At 43.1% G+C, this 22,073-nt stretch overlaps 1 protein-coding gene across 1 annotated transcript in view; it reads right to left on the bottom strand.

The window, feature by feature from the left end:
* The window catches only part of SPOCK1 (SPARC (osteonectin), cwcv and kazal like domains proteoglycan 1), a 472,354-nt gene that overhangs the window by 70,205 nt on the left and 380,076 nt on the right, over window positions 1-22,073 (bottom strand). Inside the window, exon 6 of the mRNA XM_081035612.1 lies at window positions 17,996-18,110. Within this exon, the coding sequence (XP_080891738.1) occupies window positions 17,996-18,110 (115 nt within the window). The remainder of the gene's footprint in view (window positions 1-17,995; window positions 18,111-22,073) is intronic.

The raw sequence follows: 22,073 nt of genomic DNA on the forward strand, positions 1-22,073 counted from the left end.
GGGGAACCACAAGTGCGTGTCACCACATGAGAGATAATGAGACACAAGAGCCACTGAGATGGCTATGTCAGCCCATCTGCCGGACTCACTGGTTAGCTAAGGGAGTTGTCCCGACCCTGCCCTTCCAGGCAGTCAACACAAGATAAATGAGGGCCTACTGTGTGCTCGGTCAGCACAGGATTACCCAGACAACGGACAGGTTTGAGGCCAAAAAGCTGGGAACCAAACATATTTACTTTTCAAAAACGATTTTATATTACAAAATGTTTAAAGACTATTGTAATACTGAAGAAGAAACACCAAGTAGCAGTTTTCATACTACCAGATTTCAAGACTTACTAAAAGGCTACCATCATCAAGACAGTGTGGGAGTGGTGAAAAAAGAAATAGACACATAGATCCGTGGAGCAGAATAGAGGGCTGAGATGTAAATCCACAAAGACAGAGTCAACTGATTTTTGAAAAAGGAGCAAAGGAAATGGATTCAATTCAATGGAGAACTGATAGTATTTTCAGTAAATGGTGCTGTAATAATTAGATGTTGAAATGCAAAAGAATGAACCTAGACAAAGACATTATACTTTACACAAAAATTAACTCAAAATGGATGATAAGCCTAAATGTAAATTGCAAAACTATAAAACTTCTATAAAAAAATAGGAAAAAAAATTATGTGACTTTGGGTTTAGTGGTAAGTCTTTGGATATAATACGAAACGCACAATCCATGAAAGAAAAAAATAGATAAGTTGGACTTTATTAAAATTTAAAACTTCGGCTCTGTGAATGAGACTGCTAAGAGAACCCAAACACAAGCCACCGCCTGAGAGAAAATACTTGCAAAACACATATCTGACAAAAGACTTGTATCCAAAATGAAATACTCAACACTCAACAATAGGAAAAGAAACAACCCAATTTGAAAAATGTACAAAAGATGTGAATAGATAACTCACCAAGTAAGATGGTAAAAAGCCATCTGAAAAAATCCTCAACGTCATTTGTCATTAGGGAAATGAAAATTACACATACCAACAATGACATACCTCCACACCCATATTAAAATATCTAAAATAAGTAAAACAAGACTGATAATATCAATTGCTGGCAAGGATTCAAAGCAACAGAAAGTCCCAATAGAAAATGGTACAGCCACTTTGAAAGACAGTTTGGCAATTTCTTTTAAAGACAAACATCTTACCATATGACACAGTAATAGCACCCAACTGATTTGAAAACTATGGCAACACAAAAACGTGCACTCAAATGTATATATCAGTTTTATTCATAATTGCCAAACTGGAAGCAACCAAGATATCCTTCAATAGATGAATGGATAAACAAATTATGAAAAATCCATATAATGTAATACTATTATTAAGTAATAAAAAGGAATAAAATATCAAACTACAAAAAGACACAAATGAATCTAAATGAATATTCCTAAGTGAAAAAAATCAGTATAAAAAGGCTACATAGGGGTGGCTGGATGGCTCAGTTGGTTAGAAAGCGAGCTCTGAACAAGGGTTTCTGGTTCGATTCCCAAATGGGATGGTGGGCTGCGCCCTCTACAGCTAGGTTGAAGGCAACATGCTACTGCTGAGCTTCTGGAGGGGCAGCTGGATGGCTCAGTTGGTTAGGGCATGAGCTCTCAACAACAAGGTTGCCGGGGTTCAATTCCCGTATGGGATGGTGGGCTGTGCCCCCTGCAACTAAGATTGAAAACGGCAACTGGACTTGGAGCTGGGCTGCGCCCTCCACAACTAGACTGAATGACAACAACTTGGAGCTGATGGGCCCTGGAGAGGCACGTTGTTCCCCAATATTCCCCAATAAAATTTATTTTAAAAAATAAAATAAAATAAAAATAAAAAGGCTACATAATGTATGGTTCCATTTATATGACAGTTGGAAAAGGCAAAACTATACGATGGTAAACAAATCAGTGGTTCCCAGGGGTTTGAGGTGGTTGAAAAAGTAAAGCACAGAGAATTGTTTTAGAGTGGTGAAACTATTCTTTATGTTACTATAAGTGTAGATATATGACACTGTGAACTTGTCAAAACCCATAGAACCATACAACACAAAGAGTGAACCTTAATATATGCAAATTTAAGAAATTGTTTAGGAGGTTGGGAGATCCTAGGATGAAGTGCAGAAAGTGACAAAACAATTTAACTGTGTCACAGAGATGCTGACCTGAGTAGCTTTGGAAATGAGTGCAGACTATGAGACTAAAGGTAAAAGCATTACACATAAGCACTGCATTCTAGTTGATAAAGTTCTTCCCCACAGACAGAGAGAGTAACAATTCTGACAGTACTCTACATGCGTACTGGAATTGAAGAATTAAGTAAATGGATGGCAGATGCTGGGAGCCAAGTTTCTCACTGTTGGAGTGGGAGGTTACAGACCAGCAAGGCAAGAGGGAGCGTGATCCATATGGTAATGGATCAGAGCTTGAGACATCAGCATGAACTCATACTTAGCTTAATATGGATACAGATGGCTACATATAGAAGAATTTGTATATTCTTACAGATTCCAATGGTTATAAGCACATCTAGCACCTAGATTTTGATTTCTAATACCATTCTCCATTAAAAGGAACTAGGGCTGCTTGGAGATATGTCTGATTCTACCACTGGGATAAGGAATAAGCAGGATAAGTGTTGAATATCTTGTAGTGCCAGAAAGTAAAGAAATACTAAAAAATACATAAATAAACTACAGTGAGATTATACCAAACGGACACTGGAGTCCACAGGATGAGCTCCCAATGTTCAAAGATGGAACAATTTGGACAAAATCTTTAGACTGGATTAATCCAATAGTATTGGATTCAATCCTCAAGTACCAAATAAATTTCTATCAGTGTATAAATGCATGACTGAATAAGTAAATGGGAAGAAGAGGCAAATTTCTAGGGCAGAAGAATTCCAAATCCTTATGGAGCTGCTCCATCCAAGAATTAAGTGAAGAGATGGCAGATGCTGGAAGCCAAGCAGGGAGCATTAGCTCCCAACCCCTTACATCGGGGCTGTACCTAGTGCCTTCCATCCAAAGAGTACAATATGAAAAGGGGGAGAAAAGAATAACATTACTGTGGAGAAACTGACAAACACCACCTTGGGGCTAAGTCTTGTTAACAGTATGTACCCTTGATATGATGTAATGAATATGGCATTTTACCTCTGTGGTCTTCCTTTTAAAAATCTGTAACCCTAGTCTACTCATGAGGAAAACATCCAACAAATCACAACTGAGGGACTTTCTAGAAAATAACTGACCAAGTACACTTCAAAACTGTCAAGGTCATCAGCGCCAAGGAACATTTGAGAAACTGCCACAGCCCGAGGAGCCTAAGGAGACATGACAACTAAATGTAATATGGTGTCCTGAGTGTAATCCTAGAGCAGAAAAAAAAAGATATTAGGCAAGAACTCAGGAAATCTGAGTAAAATATAGACTTTAAGTGATGATAATGTATCAATATTAGTTCATTAATTGTGACAAATGTGCCATAACTATGTAAGATGTCAATAATGGGGAAATGGGCGCAGGATAGATGGAGACTCTGTGTTCGATCTTTGCAATATTTCTGTAAATCTAAAACTTTTACAAAATAAAAAAAAATTATGCAAATAATAGATACTGATGTCATGACTTCGAGAAACAGAACTTTGTTGGTTACCAGTTGCTGAAAACCAGAGACGCACAGCGCACTAGCATGAAGAGTGACCGAGAATTGATAAAGCCAAGGAGGTGACACACGAGGAGTTCACCAGACCAATCACACACAGACACACTGTGCAACGGCCTTCACAAGCCCATGGACATTGGTGTCCCAGCAAAATTTAAAATAACCATACCATGGGCTTCTTAGTAAAGAAATATTATTTCCTCCATTCTGGAAACTTTAGCCCAAGCATTAAGACACACACACAAAAAGGTAACATACATGTTAATAGTAAAGTACTTTTAAAGCTCCAAGCTGAGGAGTCAGACGGATCTGGGTTCACTTCCTAGCTCTGCCATTTGCTGAATGGGTGACCTTGAGCAATTTGAATTCACAAGGTCCATTTTCTCCTTTTGAAAAGAAGGATGACATTGCCTCTCATCACTAGGCTTTTAGGATGATTAATTGGAATCATACATACGTGTATGACACGCAGTGTCTAGCACTAGTGAGTAATCGTTAATGGCAGCTATTTTTCAAAATTTACATGGGAGAGAGGAAGATAAAATGCCCATTCTCTACAGACGAGATTAAAAATCCAAAATGATCAAATAAAATAACTATCAGCATGAAGATTTCCTACTTGAATGAAATAATCATTTAACAAAGATGAAAAACAGATTTCATTCATAAAAAGCAATCACAAACATCAACTCTCTAGTCATAGATATAATGAGAACTATGGGAGCCTACGTGAAAGCAACTTGCAGACATTTCCTGGGGAAACTTGGAAAGAGAGACATGCCATGTTTCCAGATGGAACAACTTAACTGTAACATCCTCCATTCTGCTCAAATTACTTTGTAAAGCCAATCTAAATCTCATTTTCTGAAAGTTTTCAAGATGAGTTTTAATGTCATCTGGGAGAATAGGTAAGAAGAGCCATTGAAAAATCTGAGAAAGAGGATAACATTGTTAGATAAAAAAGATGAATTACAGAGTGAAAAATCATTAAGAAAATGAGCTATTTAAAAAAGAAGAAAAGCACAGTTCCATTTCTCTTCGAATACCCTAGAATAAGTATTAGATTGATTAAAACAGTTATTTTTTTCAACTCCTGGTCACAATCCATGAGTGGGTCATGAACATATCGATCTAAAATATGAAGCATAATGGCAAAGAATAGAAAATAGCACATATTATACAGAGTAACAATGAGTGCTGCTTGGTGAACGCTTTAAGTACTGGCTCACAGTGTAAGTTATTCTTCCTGTCTGAATGCCACTAGTCTAATGCATCAAACATGAAAAATTCAATCCATGAAAGAACAAAATGAAAACATAGGTGAAGTTTTTACCCAGCCTCAGAGTGGGGAGAGATTTCTAAACATACATCAAAGCCAGAAACTCCAAAAGAAAAGAATGATAAACCTGAAAGGATTAAAAAAAAGCTCCTCAAAATCTTAGACTATCAGAAAACAACATTAAAGGCAAATGACGAATTGGAAGAAAAAAATGTGAAATATATCTGATGCATTCATATCCTTAATATGTAAAAGAACCACCTTATAAATTAGAGAGAAAAGACCAACACCCTAAGAAGGATAATACAGACTATATGAGGCAATTCAGGAAGAATTACAAATAGCCAATATATATATATGAAAAAAGAAAGAAAGAAAGAAAGTTAAACCTGCAGTGTAATCAAAGAAGTGAAAAATCAAACTATGATAGAGTCAGGTAATTGCATCCCAAGATCCATTCTGCTTTTCTTTAGTAACAAGAACCATGATTTTTAGCAGGCTCGTTGCCTTTCAGCTTAAAAGTTTACATTCTCCAGCAACCAGGCAGGGCCATGCAACTAGACTCATGCTGAATTCAAACCAAGTTGGACATTGAGAAGCAAGCAGAATTGTATACAAATTCACCAAGGTCTATTTGAAAGAAACTAGTATGACCTGGTTTGCTCTTACCCTATATCTGTTGCCTGGATGACGATGGAATGGCTGGAGCTCTGGTAGACATGCTGGACCAGGAGGCTGCATGCTGAGGTTGCCAGAGCAACAACATGGAAAGGTCTTGAGGACCGAGCTGCTGCACACCAGCCCCGGACATCCTCCCACTTGACTTGGTTTGTATGAAAATGATACAAACCCTCTTTTGCTTAAATCACTGTTATTTGAGCACTGGAGTATGTATTATGTACTGCAGCCAAATCCCAATAAAAGTATCTTTGCTCTTAACCCAGTAGAAAAATTATAGTATCCAAAGTTGATGAGTGCCCTCTGAATAGACATTCTCATATATTGCTTATGGCACACATTTTCTGGAAGAAATTCTGCCAATAAGTAACAAAAGAGTTACAATAGGCTTGTATTTTTACCCAGAAATTCCACTGCTAGGAATGCATCCTATGAAAATAATTAAAATGTGTGCAAAATTAATACACAGTGAAGTTCATAAAAGCAGTAGTTGTAATAATGAAAAATCAGAGAGAAGCTAAATGTTCAATAGAGGACTGGTTATAAAAATTATAGTACATTTATAGAATCAGACACCACGTAGCCATTAAAAATTTGTTTTGAAAGAATAATGGATGATATGGGAATATTATTAAGTACTATTAAGCTAATACTAATGATTTTAAAGTAGTATGTGATTATGCTCAGTTGGGGAGACCATGGGTAATGTTAAATGTTCTATAACAAACGTGTACAACTTTAATAGTTTGTTGTTTTTTTCTAGTTCTAGTTAAAAACTTGCATGTATCTACTGTCTCTCACCACATACTGACCTGTCTTCCGACCAGCTGGGTGGCTTCTTCTGCTCACCTTCATGCACACCATGTTTTAGTCCAACCTGCCCAGCTAATTTGTACCGTGGAATACCCTTTCTGCTTGCTTATCAGTAGGCTTTGAAAGGGACGAGTAAAGGTCAGGTCGGATACACATCTGACCTCCCACTCCAGGCCAAGCCAAGCCCCTGAGCATAGTCCTGGGAACTACAAGCTCCTAAGACACTCCCTTCTGAGTGACGCTCTAGAGGCCATCTGGGGTCTCCCCTTCCCTAGATACTAAGATGCCATCGCCCTTGGCTTCTTGGGAGCTCCTGTTCTCACACCAGTACTGCCTGTCTCTAAGCAAATGATCTTTAAAAGGATGTGCTCTGTGTCAATTAGAGAATATGGTTAGCTGCAAAAACAGAATCCTAGCTAGTGGATATGCAACAGTAATCGTGTAATAGTTAGTATGCCCATATTTTTCAGTTAGTTTCCTAGTCTCCTCGACATTAGATGAAGTCTAGCTCACCTGACCATGAGACTACAGCAATGGCAGGTCAAAATGATAACAAAGTACTCTGAAAGCAATAAAAAGTCTCTGGAGTCTGAGACTTATACGTACAATTCCAAAAACGAGATGGAAAACAGCTCAGCTCTAGACAATTGTTACCTTGGGACATAAGTGAGCTCCACACGCAGACACGCGAATAACATATTATTGATGTATGTGGTGTTAAGAGTTCTTGACATCCCACTTAGGGGAGAGACAACATAGGACCTGGGCATAAAATAGGCATTTAATAAATGCTGGATGCAAGGATGATGGATGGCTGAATGGACAGATGAATGGAGGGATGGGCGGGCGGATTGACGGACAAATGAGTGGGTGGATGGATGAATGGATTATGGGTGGATGAAGGCATATTACTCACTACCTCCAGACTCAATCACTGATCTCAATTTTAGAAAACAAAACAGCTGTCAGTGTTACCTTATGCTTTAAGTTTTAATTTTAAATAGGGCTTAGAGACCTTCAGAAGCAAGATATGCAAAGCCACAGACCAGTGTTATCTTAGTTCACTACCTTTTTCCTAAATAGACAAGTTTCCTATTGGGCACAGAGATGATTGGTATTTAATCCAATTGTCCCAGAACACAGAAACATCTGTTTCTTGTACCCGAAGCTCTCAACCCAAATGAAAGCCAACTCTTGCTATCTCCAGATACTCCCTCCTTGGCTTAGCCATGTTTTCTGTGTTCTCATGAGAGCCCAAGGAAATACTGAACAGAATGTTCTATCCCAGAGGATACTACACTTCTGTCATCGAGGCAAAAATACCTGTTTCCTGAGATACCTGGAGCCCCTGTCCTCCATCGAGGAGGCAGGATATAGGACAAGAGAAGACCTGCCTGAGCTCAGTGTGGGTGATGCCATCTGTTCCCAACCAAAGGAGCCAGAAACACACACAGCAGTCATGTTCCAGCCTGAGGTTAAGCCCTCCAGTGACTGATACAAGGAAGGCCAGAGACGGGCATCTTTGAATGGCGGAGCCTGCCTCTTCAACAGGAATCCAGACCTACAATACCCAACCTTTTCAAGGGCTGCAACTGCCCCAAGCTCAAGTACATGAAAGCGCTTTGAGAAATGTAAAGCCTATACATTCCCTCAATTAACTCATTCCACAAATGACCAAAGACGGCCACATCTATGCCATGTACTGAGCCTCCACGTGCTGGGTGTGGTGCTCCCAGAGGTGACAGGGACAGCTGGGGCAGAAGACCAAGTGCAGAGGACAAACTGGCCAGTGCAGAACCACAGACAGGAGCCTGGTGGTAAAGGTCGCCAAAGCAGCCACACTTCAACCTGGGGAGGAGGGATGGGGGGTGGTAGCTGGGGGAAGTACAGGTGTCAGGTTCTGAAGCCTGGGCAAAGCTAGCAGTATCCCCAAGCCTGAGGAACAGGGCCACACACTGGGATCCAGACACCCATCAGGCCAAGGGAGTGAGGGCACACAATGGTATCCCCTCTAACGCTGAACACTCCCCAGGGACTAGCATGGCTTAGGACGGAGCCTCGGAAGTTCTAAGATCCAGAGAGTTGTCGGGACAGAAACCCAGACCTCCTCAGCTTGAGTAACACCTCTCATAGGATTAGCAGCCCCCATAAAAAGGGCTCTTTTAAAGAAAAATGGCTCAAGATAATTTTCTGAAAGTCATTTTTTGAAGTATTTCTTGGTCAAGGTCCTGTCCTTGAAGTATTTCTTGGTCCTTGGTACGTAATCAGAATTCTGATCAAAGATGCTGTCCACACTAATTTTCTGCTCTATGACATTCAACTTCTACATCTGGTTTCACGGCATCCGTGACCCCGGCCTAGGTGATTTCTGAAGCTGGGGATGGTCACATCCCTTGCTAGGGTGGGAGCCAGAGGACTCACCTGGTTGTGAGCCTTGCCCCACCCCCACATATGATGTGCTAGAAAGAGCTATTTGGTTGGACACAGCATAGCCAAGCCAAGGAGGCCAAAATGAACTGATACTCTCCAGGCTGGGGTGAAAGGAGAGAGGCCCATGTAACTGCTTTCTTGGGGTGCCCAGGCAGATATGGAACAAGCCTGGTTCTTACACACATCCTTCCACATGGGAAACTTCATCAGGTGGGAAGGGCGTGCCAGCAACATGGCCTGTTATTGCAACATTGGGAAATAATGAAATTCTGTAGACACCCCCCGCCCACTTTCCTCTGCTCCGATGTCACTGTCCCTCCTCCTCCCAGAACTTCCCCTAAATTGTCCTGACACTGTTTCTCCTTTTAGCTCATTCTAGGCCTTGAAATAATGAGACTCACAAGTAGAACTTCCACTGTGTGAGCAGGTCTGCCTCCTGTCACCACACAGCTCCTTCTGTTCAAGCAAGAAGGCCCGGGGACTCCTCTCCTGGGATCAAGGACCACAAGGCTTCACCCTCATGACACCACTGCGATTTGCAGCCATCTCCCAGGTCTGTCCTCTCCTGAGGCGTCCTCAGACTGAAGAGATCTGGCTTGTGGTCTTGTGTTTTTGTTTTCACAGCACTCCCAGCCAATCTGAATATCTATTACTATATTTTTCACCACCTGCTTATTCTGAGCTTTATCTGGCATCTTTATATAGTCCTCAAGTTGATTCATCAAAGTGCCATCCCTGCCTCCTTCTTGTCTAATTTTAAACAGAGACTCATGATGATGATGAAGGTGATGATGATAATGATAAAACAGCTATACTTTTTTAACTCTAACTTTATTTCTATAGTAAAAAGTGTAACTATGACACCTGTGAGAGTGGTGCTGCACCTTCCTTTGTCCCCAACCCTGCCAAGGCCCCAGGCCCCCACGACCATGCTTGGATTGAGAAAGGAGGCCTACCAGCATTTTACAGAGCAGCTGGCTTTGTGAGGTGGCAGCCATTTGCTTTCTTTCAATTATAATTTCAATTTACTTTTTATTGTAATGCTGCCTTTTCACAGCAACAGATAACAAGGCAATGGAACACTCGAAGTCAGGACAGATTACAAATGAGTTTTTATCTTTACGGAGCTAGGTTGCAAACTTGAGGCTAGCAAAGAAGCATAACATGGTGGGGAGCGATGAGACCATGCCGGTGTCTTGATAAACTTCAGAGAGCTAAGCGTGCTTACGGAAAGAAAGAGGAGAAAATGAGTGAGGACGTGAACTCTCTCACTTCAGCAAAACCCCATCAGATAGGCTGTGATACCCAGGAAGGAATGCATTCTGTGAGTCCTGAAAACATGGTAAAAATCAGTTTACAATGTGTGTGTGTGTGTGTGTGTGTGTGTGTGTGTGTGTGGTGCGTGTTTCTTTTTCCAAAAGAAGCCTGCCCTTTCAATGGACAGTCACAGCAGAATGTGAAGGTAACAGCACAACTTCCAGGAAAGGCTTCAAACCTTGCTCTGTCATTTATTAGCTGTGTGGTCTCAGGCAAGGTACTGGAAGGCTCCCAACCCCACATTTTCTCCTCAGCAATAGAGATGACATGATTTGGTTGTTAGAAAAACTAAATATATAATCAACAGCTTAGCAAAGTGCACTGTATCTTAAGCACCTTATACAGACTCTCTTGACGTAATACATATTTTTTTCTTTCTTTGGCTGTTTTCAACATTATAAACTATGGTTCATCTATAAAACGGACAATCCTTTAACAAGAATGAGGTAGAGTCTTTCAATTTTTGACAGATAATTATTCAGAATCCAGACTCAAATACCTCATTCATTCTAGCGAGGTAAGAGATGATAAACTCAATAGGTAAACAAATGATCAAATATATTAGAAGGTGAAAAATGGTATGGAGAAAAATAAAGGAGGGAAGGGGGATAGAAGTACTGGGATGGGCAGAGGGGGCGGTTCCTGAGACATCACATCTGTGTGGAGATTTCAAGAGGTGGCTGATGGAGTGACCTACGTAGATGTCTAAGAAGGTGGTCCAGGCTGAGGGGACCATTTGTGTAATGTCCTGAGGCAGATCGACGCATCTGAAGGACCCCATGGAGGCCTGTGTGCCTAGAGCTGAGTTAGCAAGCAGTATAGTAACAAAGGTGGGGACAGAGACATACCAGGGGACCAGAGCACGTTGTGCCTTGCAGGTCATTGAAAGGATTTTAGTGTTTCCTTTTCACAAGGTGGGAAGTCACCGGAATGCCCTGAAGAGGGGGTTACACAGTCTGACTTACATTTTACAGAATTAGTTTACCATCGATGCTCAAATAAGAATGTAGGGGCCAGGAGATCAATTGCAAAGCCCTTCGCGTTAAAGAGGAAGAAGTCTTGGACCGCAAGGGTGGTAACAGTGGAGGTGAGAAGAAGGGAATATGTTTGAAAATCCATTTGAAAGTAGACTCAACATGATTATATGTGGCATGTGACAAAAAGAGGGTTTTCTTTCTTTTCTTTTCTTTTTTACTTCAGCAAATCAAACATGAAGCTGCCATTCATTAAGCAGGTAAATGCTGCAGGAGGAAGGAAGGAGCAGATTTAGGGGGAAGACCAGGAGTTTGATGTTGGACATGTTAAGCTTGATATGCCTCTGGGCATCCAAACAGAACTACTGAGCAGTCATTACATACGTACGTCTGGAGTTCAAGGGAGCAGTGTGTGCACGTTGGCTAGAGGGACACAGACGCACAGGTAGAGCTCTGTGTACTTAAATGAAAACACATGTATGGTATACAAAAGAGGCAGAGTGCGAAACATTACGTAGAATAGGATTCTAATTTTGGATGAGCAAAGTTTAAAAAGTACATGAGTATACGTATATCAAAAATAATTGGAAGCTTAGGCAACAAAGAGCAAGTGGACCTGGGAAGATGAGAAGCTTTTGCATTAATATTTAGATTTTATATTAGAATGTGTATTAATTTATCGATTAAAAAAATAGCAGAGGAGAGTACTCTTTGGGTGAACTATCAAAGACACTAATTTCTAGCACAGACCTCTATCCCCTTTTCTGGGCTCCAGTTATGCCCATGGCCACCCTCTGCCTCAGTGTACCCTTCTCTTTCTTTCCATCTGTGGCCTACTTTCACCGAGTTGAACTCACAGAAGCAGAAGAACCTGAGTTCAAAGCCAAAGTCAGTGGTTACCTCAAGAATCCTGACAGTAAGTTTCTCTTCTTTGATGCAGTTGCCAGTTTAATTCTAAAGCTTTTATTATTTTTTGTAAGTCGTGACATTTAGAAAAACAAGGCCCTAAAAATTAAATGTTCCTTTTTATGTTTAATTTCTGACTATAATGTAGTGCTGAATAATAAGTGAATGAAGCTGAATGGGTACGGAAAGGTTAATATAAACTGCTTTTACATTGCAAGTCTGCAAGCCTGAGGCCTTCACCTTGTTATACAATAGGCAAGAAAGAAAAACTATTCTTTCCTGGATGCAAAGATAAATCTCCATTTTGCTGGCAGCCGTCTGCAGCAGGATTCTTGTAGGATTTTTCCATTGACACATCACAGCTAGGAAGAACTCTATCCCATCTCTTTGGCACCACCTCCTGTTCCTATTTAAACACATTTCCCCAACTCCACTTGTGATAAGTAATGGAATTAGACAACCATCCGTCAACCCAAGACTTTTTTTCCCAGAAGCTAGCCCTCAGGTTGAAATCACCATTTGAGAAAAGAAAGTCAACGTAGATTATTTTTCTACTGTTCCAAATAGCTCAGCTGGAGGGAAGTTGTTATTTTCTCTTTAGCATGTCCTGCTGGGAAGACTTGCATCCCCATTTCCTCCCCTGCCTGGATCCAACATGGCCCCACTCTGCCCCACCTCCCAGCACATGTGAGGCCAGTAAGGGTTACAGTTCCAAAGCTTTCTCCAGAATTTGAGGTTCACTTGCTCGACCCATATCCTTTCTCCAAAAGCTAATCTGTGCCAACAGAAGCAAAGAGGGCACTGTCCTTAGAGATCGTGCTGTTTTACTCCCTCCTCAAATGTCATTCAAAACATCGCTGGTGGGGGACACAATAACATTCTCTGCCTGATGACTGACACTTTAAGATCTGGACAAGTGACATCAGACTCTGGAGAAATTATATCTAACCACCACCAAACTCAGCTGCAGACCCTCTACCATCTTCAGGCTGAAGACTCTGCTGACCATGATCTAAGGATGTATACACAGAGGGAACAAAGGCTGGGGGTCCCGAGGCTCAGGCTCTGCCCCAGCTCCACCACAACCCCCTGTCTGACCTCAGGCAATATTCCTTCTCTTAGTGGGTCTCCGGTTTCCTCTTCTGGTAAATGGGGACTGAATAAGGATCACTAATGGTCAAATTCATTTCCTAGAGATGTCACCTAACATGGTAAGACATAAAAATGGAGTCACTAGGGGGGAGGCTGGAGGCTCTCCCCTGGTCCTGATGGGGACACCTGAGGCACCTTGTAAGAACAACACAAGGGTACCCTCAACACCGTAGGGAATAAGATAAGTGAGGTCTTTCCTGATCTGATGTCCTACATCCTACAACTGCAAAGTTTTCACCTCAGCAATGAGGGAGCACCAAACCCTTCCTCCAGATGGACAAAGCTTCCAAGCCCAGGCCAAGGGGGCATGTTTTGTCTCTGCGAAAGAGGGAGGGCAGGCAGAGTGGGGACAGGCTCAGGTTTGGAAAGGGAGAAGTGTTGGCTAGTTTAAAAGGGAAATAAGACGTTCAGATTTCCAGGTATAAAACAAACAAGTCATGGAGATGTAATATACAGTATAGGGAATATAGTCAATACTATTGTGATAGCGTGGTCTGGTGGTGTCAGACGGTTGCTGGACTTCTCATGGTTATTACTTCTTTAGGTATATAAATGTTGACTAACTGGTGTACACCTGAAACTAATATGATATTGTATGTTAGCTGTATTTTAATAAAAATCTTAAAATAAATACATAAAAATGTATCTTAAAGACTCTAATTGTAAAACATCTCTATTTTCCCCTTAGATTTTCAACCACTGTAAATAAATCAGGAAATAAATACTTCAGGCATTCCTCATAATATTCACTGAGGACTAAAGAAAAAGCAGCAGCAATACCTGAGAGCTAAAGAGTTAATGTTTGATATAAGAAATGACTTCCTGACTGGGCTGGCTGTTGGGTACTAGAAAATACCAAGAGAAACTGGGAAGGATCTTTCCCGGAAGACTGTGTCACACAGAAAACTGTGTGACAAAGTTCAGAAACCCAGGCTTAACACTAGATTTCAATTTCATCTCCCTCTTTTCAATATTTTTTTTCTTTTTCCTTTTTTTGGGCAATCATTACTCGATACTCTCGAGGCTGGACTGGTGTCATAGAGATAAGAGAGATAAAGCAATTAAGTAACTTGTCCAAGGTGGTGAAGTAATTTGGAAGTGTGAGAGGAAATATTCAGAGATATTAAGGGATGGTCCCACCATCTACCATGCCTTCAGAGGCCACATCAAAAGATGCTAGAAAAAACAAGGAGAAGAAAAAAAATCAACCACTTGGCTTTGACTTCCCCAAAACGTTCCTGACACTTAAAGCTGAGACAAGAGACGTCTGAATTGCAAGAGCTGGGTATGTTGTGATTCAAAATACCAAAGGCTGGAAGAAGCAAAGCACTCTAGAGAGTGGAAAGAGAATGGGTTAGACCCTGCCCTCCTACACCTGTGATATACTCACATCCAGTATTGATCAAAGTTGGGGCTATAAGAAGTGACATTTGGAGAAGGAGAACAGGCAGAGGCAGGTGAGTCCTTAGGAAAGTCTCTGCTCATCACAGTTCTCCCCGTCTCCAATCCAACTCTGGCTCCTGGGTAGGGCAGAGGCACTTGTGAAACCCCAGGCAGGTGGAGAACCCCAGCTGCAAAAAGGACCTGAGTTTTGCTACCAATATGAAATCCAATTTGAGACAAGCCTCATAAAAATACCCTCTGCATAGACTAGAAATGGCTGCCAGGCAGATCCCAGGAAAGAGAGCTTGAGATAACAACCTCGCTACAATCTTTCCTGACACCAGGAGATCACAGAAGGGCATCCTCAAGTCTCCTGTGGCCCTGAAGGGGGCCAGGGAGGGGTTGTGTGAGGATTAGCATACCCAGAAGAGTAGGACATAGAAGAGAGAGGACTCAGGATGACCTTAATGGACATGGTGGGCAGAAGTCGTGGTTGGAATCCCAAACATCTCTCATTGGACGCAGTGAGGAAGAACACTGCAGGCCAACTAACTGAAGATGGCAAGAACTCTGTAAAGGCAGATGCCAAAAAAAGACAACCCCAGGAGCCAACTTCCCACCAATATCACAGCTCATAAGCCCCCACTCACCCCCTACTTCCTAGAATTTAGATAAAACCCTGAAGTGACAGAATGCACCTGGAGGGGATTACTTTAATGCTTTTATTTCCAAATAGAACCAAGGTTCAAAACAGCTAAGAAAAGAAAATATCGACAACAACAATAACGCCACATTTTGATATACCTGTATTTGTGAGACTATATGAAACATCATTTCTGCAAGAGACACAGAAACAAGATGGCTCCTGACACAGTCCAGAGCCAAGGCGTGTCTCAGGAAGGTAAAGACTGCTACTCCCAGTGCCTGCAGCTGCAGGTAAGGGGAGGTGGACGGCATGGTCCCTCCTCCCCCTCTCTCCACCCCCACAGCTCAGTGGCCAAAAGAGAGCTGCCTTTCATTTCACCTCTGACCTCCCTCTCCCACCCATCCCTTCCTCCTCCTTCCAAGTGCTACAACCTCAGCTCAGTACTCATTGCCCATCACAAACTATGGTGAGAGCTGCATGGAAAGAACTGTCAAATCAAAGGAAAAGGTCAGCCTTCCCTTGATTAATTTGGTCCAGGTAAAATGTGATTAATTTAATCATTTCACATAACGTCCCTAGGGATTTATCAGGGCTCTCACTGCCCATAATATGTCCTTATCCTCCAGACAGTTTCTGCTTCCCCTCATGCTTATATAAAAACACTACTGTTAAGTCACAGCCCAGAAATTGGGTCTTTAACCAAGATGGACAGTCTCAGTGCCTCAGGGAAAGAACTGTACCAAGTCTGAGCCATACTTCAAGCAACAGATTCATTCTCACAGGCTTCCACAGTGATATTTCTTACACAAATTCCAGATGGTATTAGAGACTAGGTGTGGAGTTCCAGGACTCCTTCCAGAGGCAGACGACTTCATAAAAGCAAACTTGACCCAAGAGCCAATGGAATACAAAATGATTATAGAGAACTGAAAGGACTGATAAGGGAAATATAATTTGGATTATTTGTTTTGGAACAGTGTTGTTATAATATTTTATTGCTCTCATTTCGGAGAGGTATATGATGAGCTTCATTCTCTTCCTTCCTGAGCTTGCTCTCACTGTTAACTTAGTAGTCTTTGCTTTTACAAACAATTTGAAATGAAACCCTTTTAGGCAGTATTCTTCCTCCCACTGAGCTCTCCAAATTCAGGAACAGCATTGTTTTCTGAGTCTCTTTACTTTTAATGGCAATGCAGTTACTCGCGTAGGTCCAAGAAAAACGGGTTCTAAGTTTTGCCAGTACATAATTGACCATGTGGATGGTGCAGTCTGGAATTTGAGGGTGAATCCATTTAATCAGGTATGACAAGCCCACCACTAAGAAATAAGGGCCACAGAACCACAAAGCTCTCCCAGAAAACTGGTCTATTACCTTAAGATGGCAAGTCAGGGAGCCTTAGCAGAGCTGGACACCCTTGACGAGAAATGTGTTCACCCCCATTTATAGATACTACAGGCAACATGGTGGAGATGAGTCTCTTGGTTTGGTTTCCATGCCTCAGAATAGAAGCGTAAATAAAAGCAATAAACAATATACCTGAATAGAGGCTATCAAAACTTCCTACGAAGATTCTTAAGAAATCTCCACACAGAAGTTAATTGTCTGGATTCTAGTTGCTTAACAACCACAGGGCTCTAAGTCTTCTGTCCGTACACCAAGGGACTTATTAGTTAATTTTTCTGCAGCTATAGAAATGAATCAGGTCACAGTGCAATGAGATGAGCTTTTTGGTAATCAAGAGGACTCTATGGAGATTAGCTGTGACCACAGCAGTGGTTTATGGTTTACAAGATCCTTTCACATCTGAGTAAAACGTCCCAAAGAGCCCGTTAACACGCTTTCCACAGTGACTACCATGCACACATTTAGACTGGAACAGCATCTGTGTGCCCTAGAAAACACAATACAACTTAAAAAGAGGCAAGTGGATAAACAAACGCTATTCCTTTTCCTGTTACAAACAGAAGACGTGTGTGCATACACGCACTCACAGAGACGTGCAATGTTGTTCGTGGACTAGCCAGTCACAACTGAAAAAGCCCAGCTCCACAGAAGGAAAATGCAAACTTCTATCGTGGGTCTCATTAGGGAAGCCTCAAAAAGGAACTGAGACTAGTGGGATGACATAAGTTTCTCCACCATGAAAACATACAAATAAGCTCAACCATCCTGCCCTTCTCTGCCATGGAGGTGAAACAGCTGCCCCCGGGGAGGTAGTCTCCATTCATGTGTCCTTTGGCTCTGTGCTGTATTCCAAGCAGAATGTATAAATAAGGAAATGCCTTTGGGGGGATTGGTACTCTCCACCATTATGACATCTCTGCAGTCTCTGTTTTGAAATTTGGCCTTGAGAAGTTCAAAGGATTTAGAGATTAGAGTTCAAGGCAGACCAAGATGTACCCCAGGGCAGGCCCTGGTCTTAGATGCGGAAAACACCTGACCTTCCCACACCATAGCCAATTTGACCTCTCAAAGGACCTAGTGCATATCTTGATCTAACAGAATTAATTTCAAAGACTCTAGGCTCTCCTTTGCCTTTTTAATGGTAGCTGAAGGCAGTCCATAAACAAGCTGCAGTATGTGCCATGTAAGCCCCTCTCCCCAGCCTGGCTCTGAGGTATGCCACGCTGCCAGCATCTGGGCACAACTTAGCCATACCAGCTCTTCATACCACCTATCCCTCCTTCGGGGAGTCTCCTGCGGTCCCCACTCACCATTCTTTTCTGCCTTGTGCTTTGGTGGCTCAGGCTCCGGGAGACATGGACAGGGCCCATCGCAGAGGGTGGTGAGGCTTTTGCCAGTAGAACAAGCATGGAACTCCATCTTGCACTGCAAAAGAGAGACAGGACAGGCCTCAGGAAACAGCTCGTGCCCCTCTAACCACCGTTTGGCCCACAGGAGCAAAGACAGAAAACAGAGGGGTTCATCTCAGTTGAAAGTCTGGATTACAGAACACTAAATAAGAAATGGCTTTTTATGTTTTTCCGAATGCATAGGATAATGTCTAAAAGCACAGCAGAAGCCCTGCGAGGCTGACTTGAATAACTGGCAACTCAGCTGGAACTGTTAATAAAAGTATTAGTCTGAAAGGACATCTTGGAATCCCACAGGCCGCACAAAGAACCCTGACCTCACAGCGGGAGGCTGCTTCTCCAGTTTCCTTGTTCCCACCTACCGTGTTTCCCCGAAAATAAGACCTAGCCAGACCAGCAGCTCTAATGAGCCTTTTGGAGCAAACATTAATATAAGACCCAGTATATTATATTATGTTATATTACATTAATTATATTATATTATACCCAGTCTTATATTATATTAAAATAAGACCGGGTCTTATATTAATGTCTCCAAAAGTCGCAGTAGAGCTGATGGTCTGGCCAGGCCTTCTCTTCGGGGAAACACGGTAGGAAAGGTCTGCCAGCAGAGCACCCCCTCGTCCCTCTCTTGCTCACAGGCTCTTCCTGGGGAGAAGCGTAATCATCCACCGTGCTGCCCTTTGGGAACAAGTGAGGACTGAGTGCTTTTGCTTCAACCCCCTAAACCTAAGTTTGCACAGTCTTCCCCCTCCCTGGAAGACACCTGTGGCTTTTTAGGCAGCCTGTGACTCCCAGAAGTGTCTGCCTAATTCTCCATTCACCATGGAAGCCCAAAGCCACCTGTCCTCTTGTCAACCCTTTCTCAGTAGCAGTGGTAGTATTTGGGCCCCTTTCTGCCAGCTCTTTACTCTTAAGTCTCAACTGATTCAGAACACACGCAAGAAAGAAGGATGTTATTTACAGGCGCAAAAAGCCACAACAATTAAGAGGCTTTTTATTATTCCTACATCAGGGGATAAGAAACAGATTCAGAGAGGTCAAATAATGTGTAAACGATCATGCCGCTCACAGGGGTGGGGCCAGGATTCACAGCCGGTCTGACACCAGGAGTAAGCACCTCATGGCCCCACTGCACTGTTTCTGTCACGTGGGTGAGTTTGTGGGTGGGCTGGAGAGAACAGACAGCTGCACTGTCCTCTCTGTTGCTATTGGCCTGGATCTGAGTTGCCTGAGAGCTCACTCCTTTACTGTAAAATTCTCAAGATCAAGGCCTGTGTGTAATCAGTTTTCTGCAAAGGCCCACAAGTCCGGGACTGTGTTTGTATCTGGCAGGCGGAGCTTCAAAGAAAGGGGAGATAGGCAAATTTTACCCCCTGTGTGTGCAGCCCTTATCAGGTGCCAAGGGGAATCTTTTAAAAGACAGAAAAGAGGAGATACAGCCCTCACCCTTGGAAAACACTAATGCATATCTTTGGAAAAGGCATTTGCAAAGCAGCACACGTGAATGCAGAGGAACAGTGGCTTGTTGTGAGAGGAAGAGCTATTCAGTCTCCATACCAATTACAAACTAAGGCAAAGTGTGCTTTCCACTCAGTTCTCTATGTGCTGGAGTCACTCTGGTGTAACTCCACTGTCACCCACACAGCCGCTGCCTACCCTTGTGGAGAGAGAGCAACAGAGGGGTCTGCAGGGTGCTGGCTTCCTCTTCATGCAAAACTCCCTTTTGTACATATTTGTTAGGTGTCTCGTATGTGCCTGGTGTGGTAGCAGGAGGTGTCCATGGCTGTATGGAAGGAAGCCGTGGCTCAGGCCTCAAACATCAACTGACTTAAGGAGGAAGCAAAAAACAGGGTGTTCTTCTAAAGGCACATGGACGTGACTGTGAGGGGAGGCAGGCTATGTGTCTATGTAGGGATGGAGCACGAAAGAGTCCTGCCACTATGGACAGGCCTGCAGACAGTCAAACGGACAGAAGATAAGCCAAGAGGAGCGCTGGAAGGTGGCAGGTGGGTCACCACTATAAGAAGCTTTGTTTCCAGTAGCGGAGCGTGTGTGCAGGTGCCCAGGGCCAGCCCTACTTCCTTCTTCTCCCCTGGATCAGCTTTCTGGAACAATCCTCGGTTTCAGACTAGCAGTTCTCAAACTATTTGGTCAACGGAATCCCTTAAAGCTAATTTAGGGGAAACTATATTTTTATATAAAAATTTATTTTGTAAAGTCAAAGTTGATTACACTTACTTACCATAAAGCTTTATCATACTGCTACTGTAACTGCCTGTTTCTATCTGTGATAGGCTGTAATATTTTCCCCAACTTTCTCCAGCCCCCCTGAAAGAGTAATCTACACGTTGCTCACTGCCCTGTGTGTCTCACAGCACAGCACCGTCCTGTGGGAAAGTGGACTTCCTCTCCCCAGTGACATCAGTCCTGGTGGCCACATGACTTGCTCTAGCCAGTGGACTGTGAGCAGGAGTGACGCAACCAGGTCTGATGTTTTAAGAACCACTGCTTGGTTTCATCGCCTAGATTGCTCTTCCCTCTACCGTGAAAATGCCATGTGCCAGATAAAGGCTGCTCCTTCTGCCTGGGACCCAGAAGGCAGAGGACATGGAACAGAGCTAAAGCTAACATGCAACATGCACAAGGAATGGCTGTTTGCTCTTGTAAGCCACCGATGTTTGGGGACCATTTATCACCATAGCACAACTGAGCAAAAGCTGACTGACAGAACAACTGACTTCCTGCAAGATCGTGAAGTACTTACCAGCTGGAAAAGGTCTCAGTCACTGTCTTATCTCTAGCATGATATGACACACGGACACCCCTGGCACATAGTAGGTGTTCAGGAAATAGCTGCTGAATGATAAATGCAGAAGGAACAGTGGTGGGTTCCCTTTGCTGCTCTAAACCTCCGTTGCGGCCACCAGGAGCTACCAACGGGGCTGCACAAGAGTGCAGGTGCTGGAGCTCAGTACCTGAGCTGTGCGTGGTGAGCCATCCCTGCCTGTCATCTGCTCCTGAGCCCTCTCCCTGAACTTCACATGCAGCACTTGGCCTTAGAGCCTCCCTGCTCACCTCCGTCTTTCCCTGGAGTTCGAGTTAGTCCATCTGCTTCCTGGATGCCCAGGATACCGGTTGTCTGGGGGTCCTTCCCTAGGAGCCCCTGTGGACTATCGTTCTAGTAATTCTGCTTCCTTGGCTGGCCCCAGTGCCCCATCGCCTGAACTGCCACTGTCGCAATCTGTGGAGACAGCTGGGCCTCCTTCCTGACTCAGAAAGATGCCACCAGAGAAAACAAGATTTATCTGCTCCAATGAAACTCCATGTTTCAAGGGCACAGATCCGCTTTTTGTCTTCTAGGACAATATGTGGCATTTAAATGAAGCTCAAGGGCTGTAATTATGTTTTGTATAATGCTCAAAACATGCTAGGGAGAGCTACATAGATGTGTGGTAAAAGCCACTTGAAAACGGGGTGTGTGACAAACACCATCAAGGTAGGGGTTACCTTGGGGAAGGGGGGCAGGAGGACAATGTCAGCCCATAGAAGCACTGTGAAAACTGCGAGTGGTATGTTTCGCAGGGTGGGTCTGAGGCTTTGGTTTGGTCACTAGGTTTGGCAACATGTATGAATAACACATACATGTATGTGTATGTGTCAAACGCTTTATGATAAAATACAAAACAAAGTTTATAGGTTTTTACAGAGGAGATGACCAAGCTACAAGCACCCCTCCCAGGGAGGAGTAAGGGAGAGCCTGCGTGGGAATCTCTAGGAATGGGACAGGGCACACAGGTATGTACCTGACCATCATCTGCTCCTGAGCCCTCCTCTTGACCTTCACATTCAGCACTCTGCCCATCGCTGGGCAGAGGCACCCTGAAACTCAGACATCGCATGCACCTTCCCTCCTGCAGCGCTTCTCTAAGTCCCACCCAGTCTCTTACCCCATCCCCTCTCCCCTGGGTTCCTGCCA

This window comes from Rhinolophus hipposideros, assembly GCF_964194185.1.
Source record: "Rhinolophus hipposideros genome assembly, chromosome: 23".
NCBI lineage: Eukaryota > Metazoa > Chordata > Mammalia > Chiroptera > Rhinolophidae > Rhinolophus > Rhinolophus hipposideros.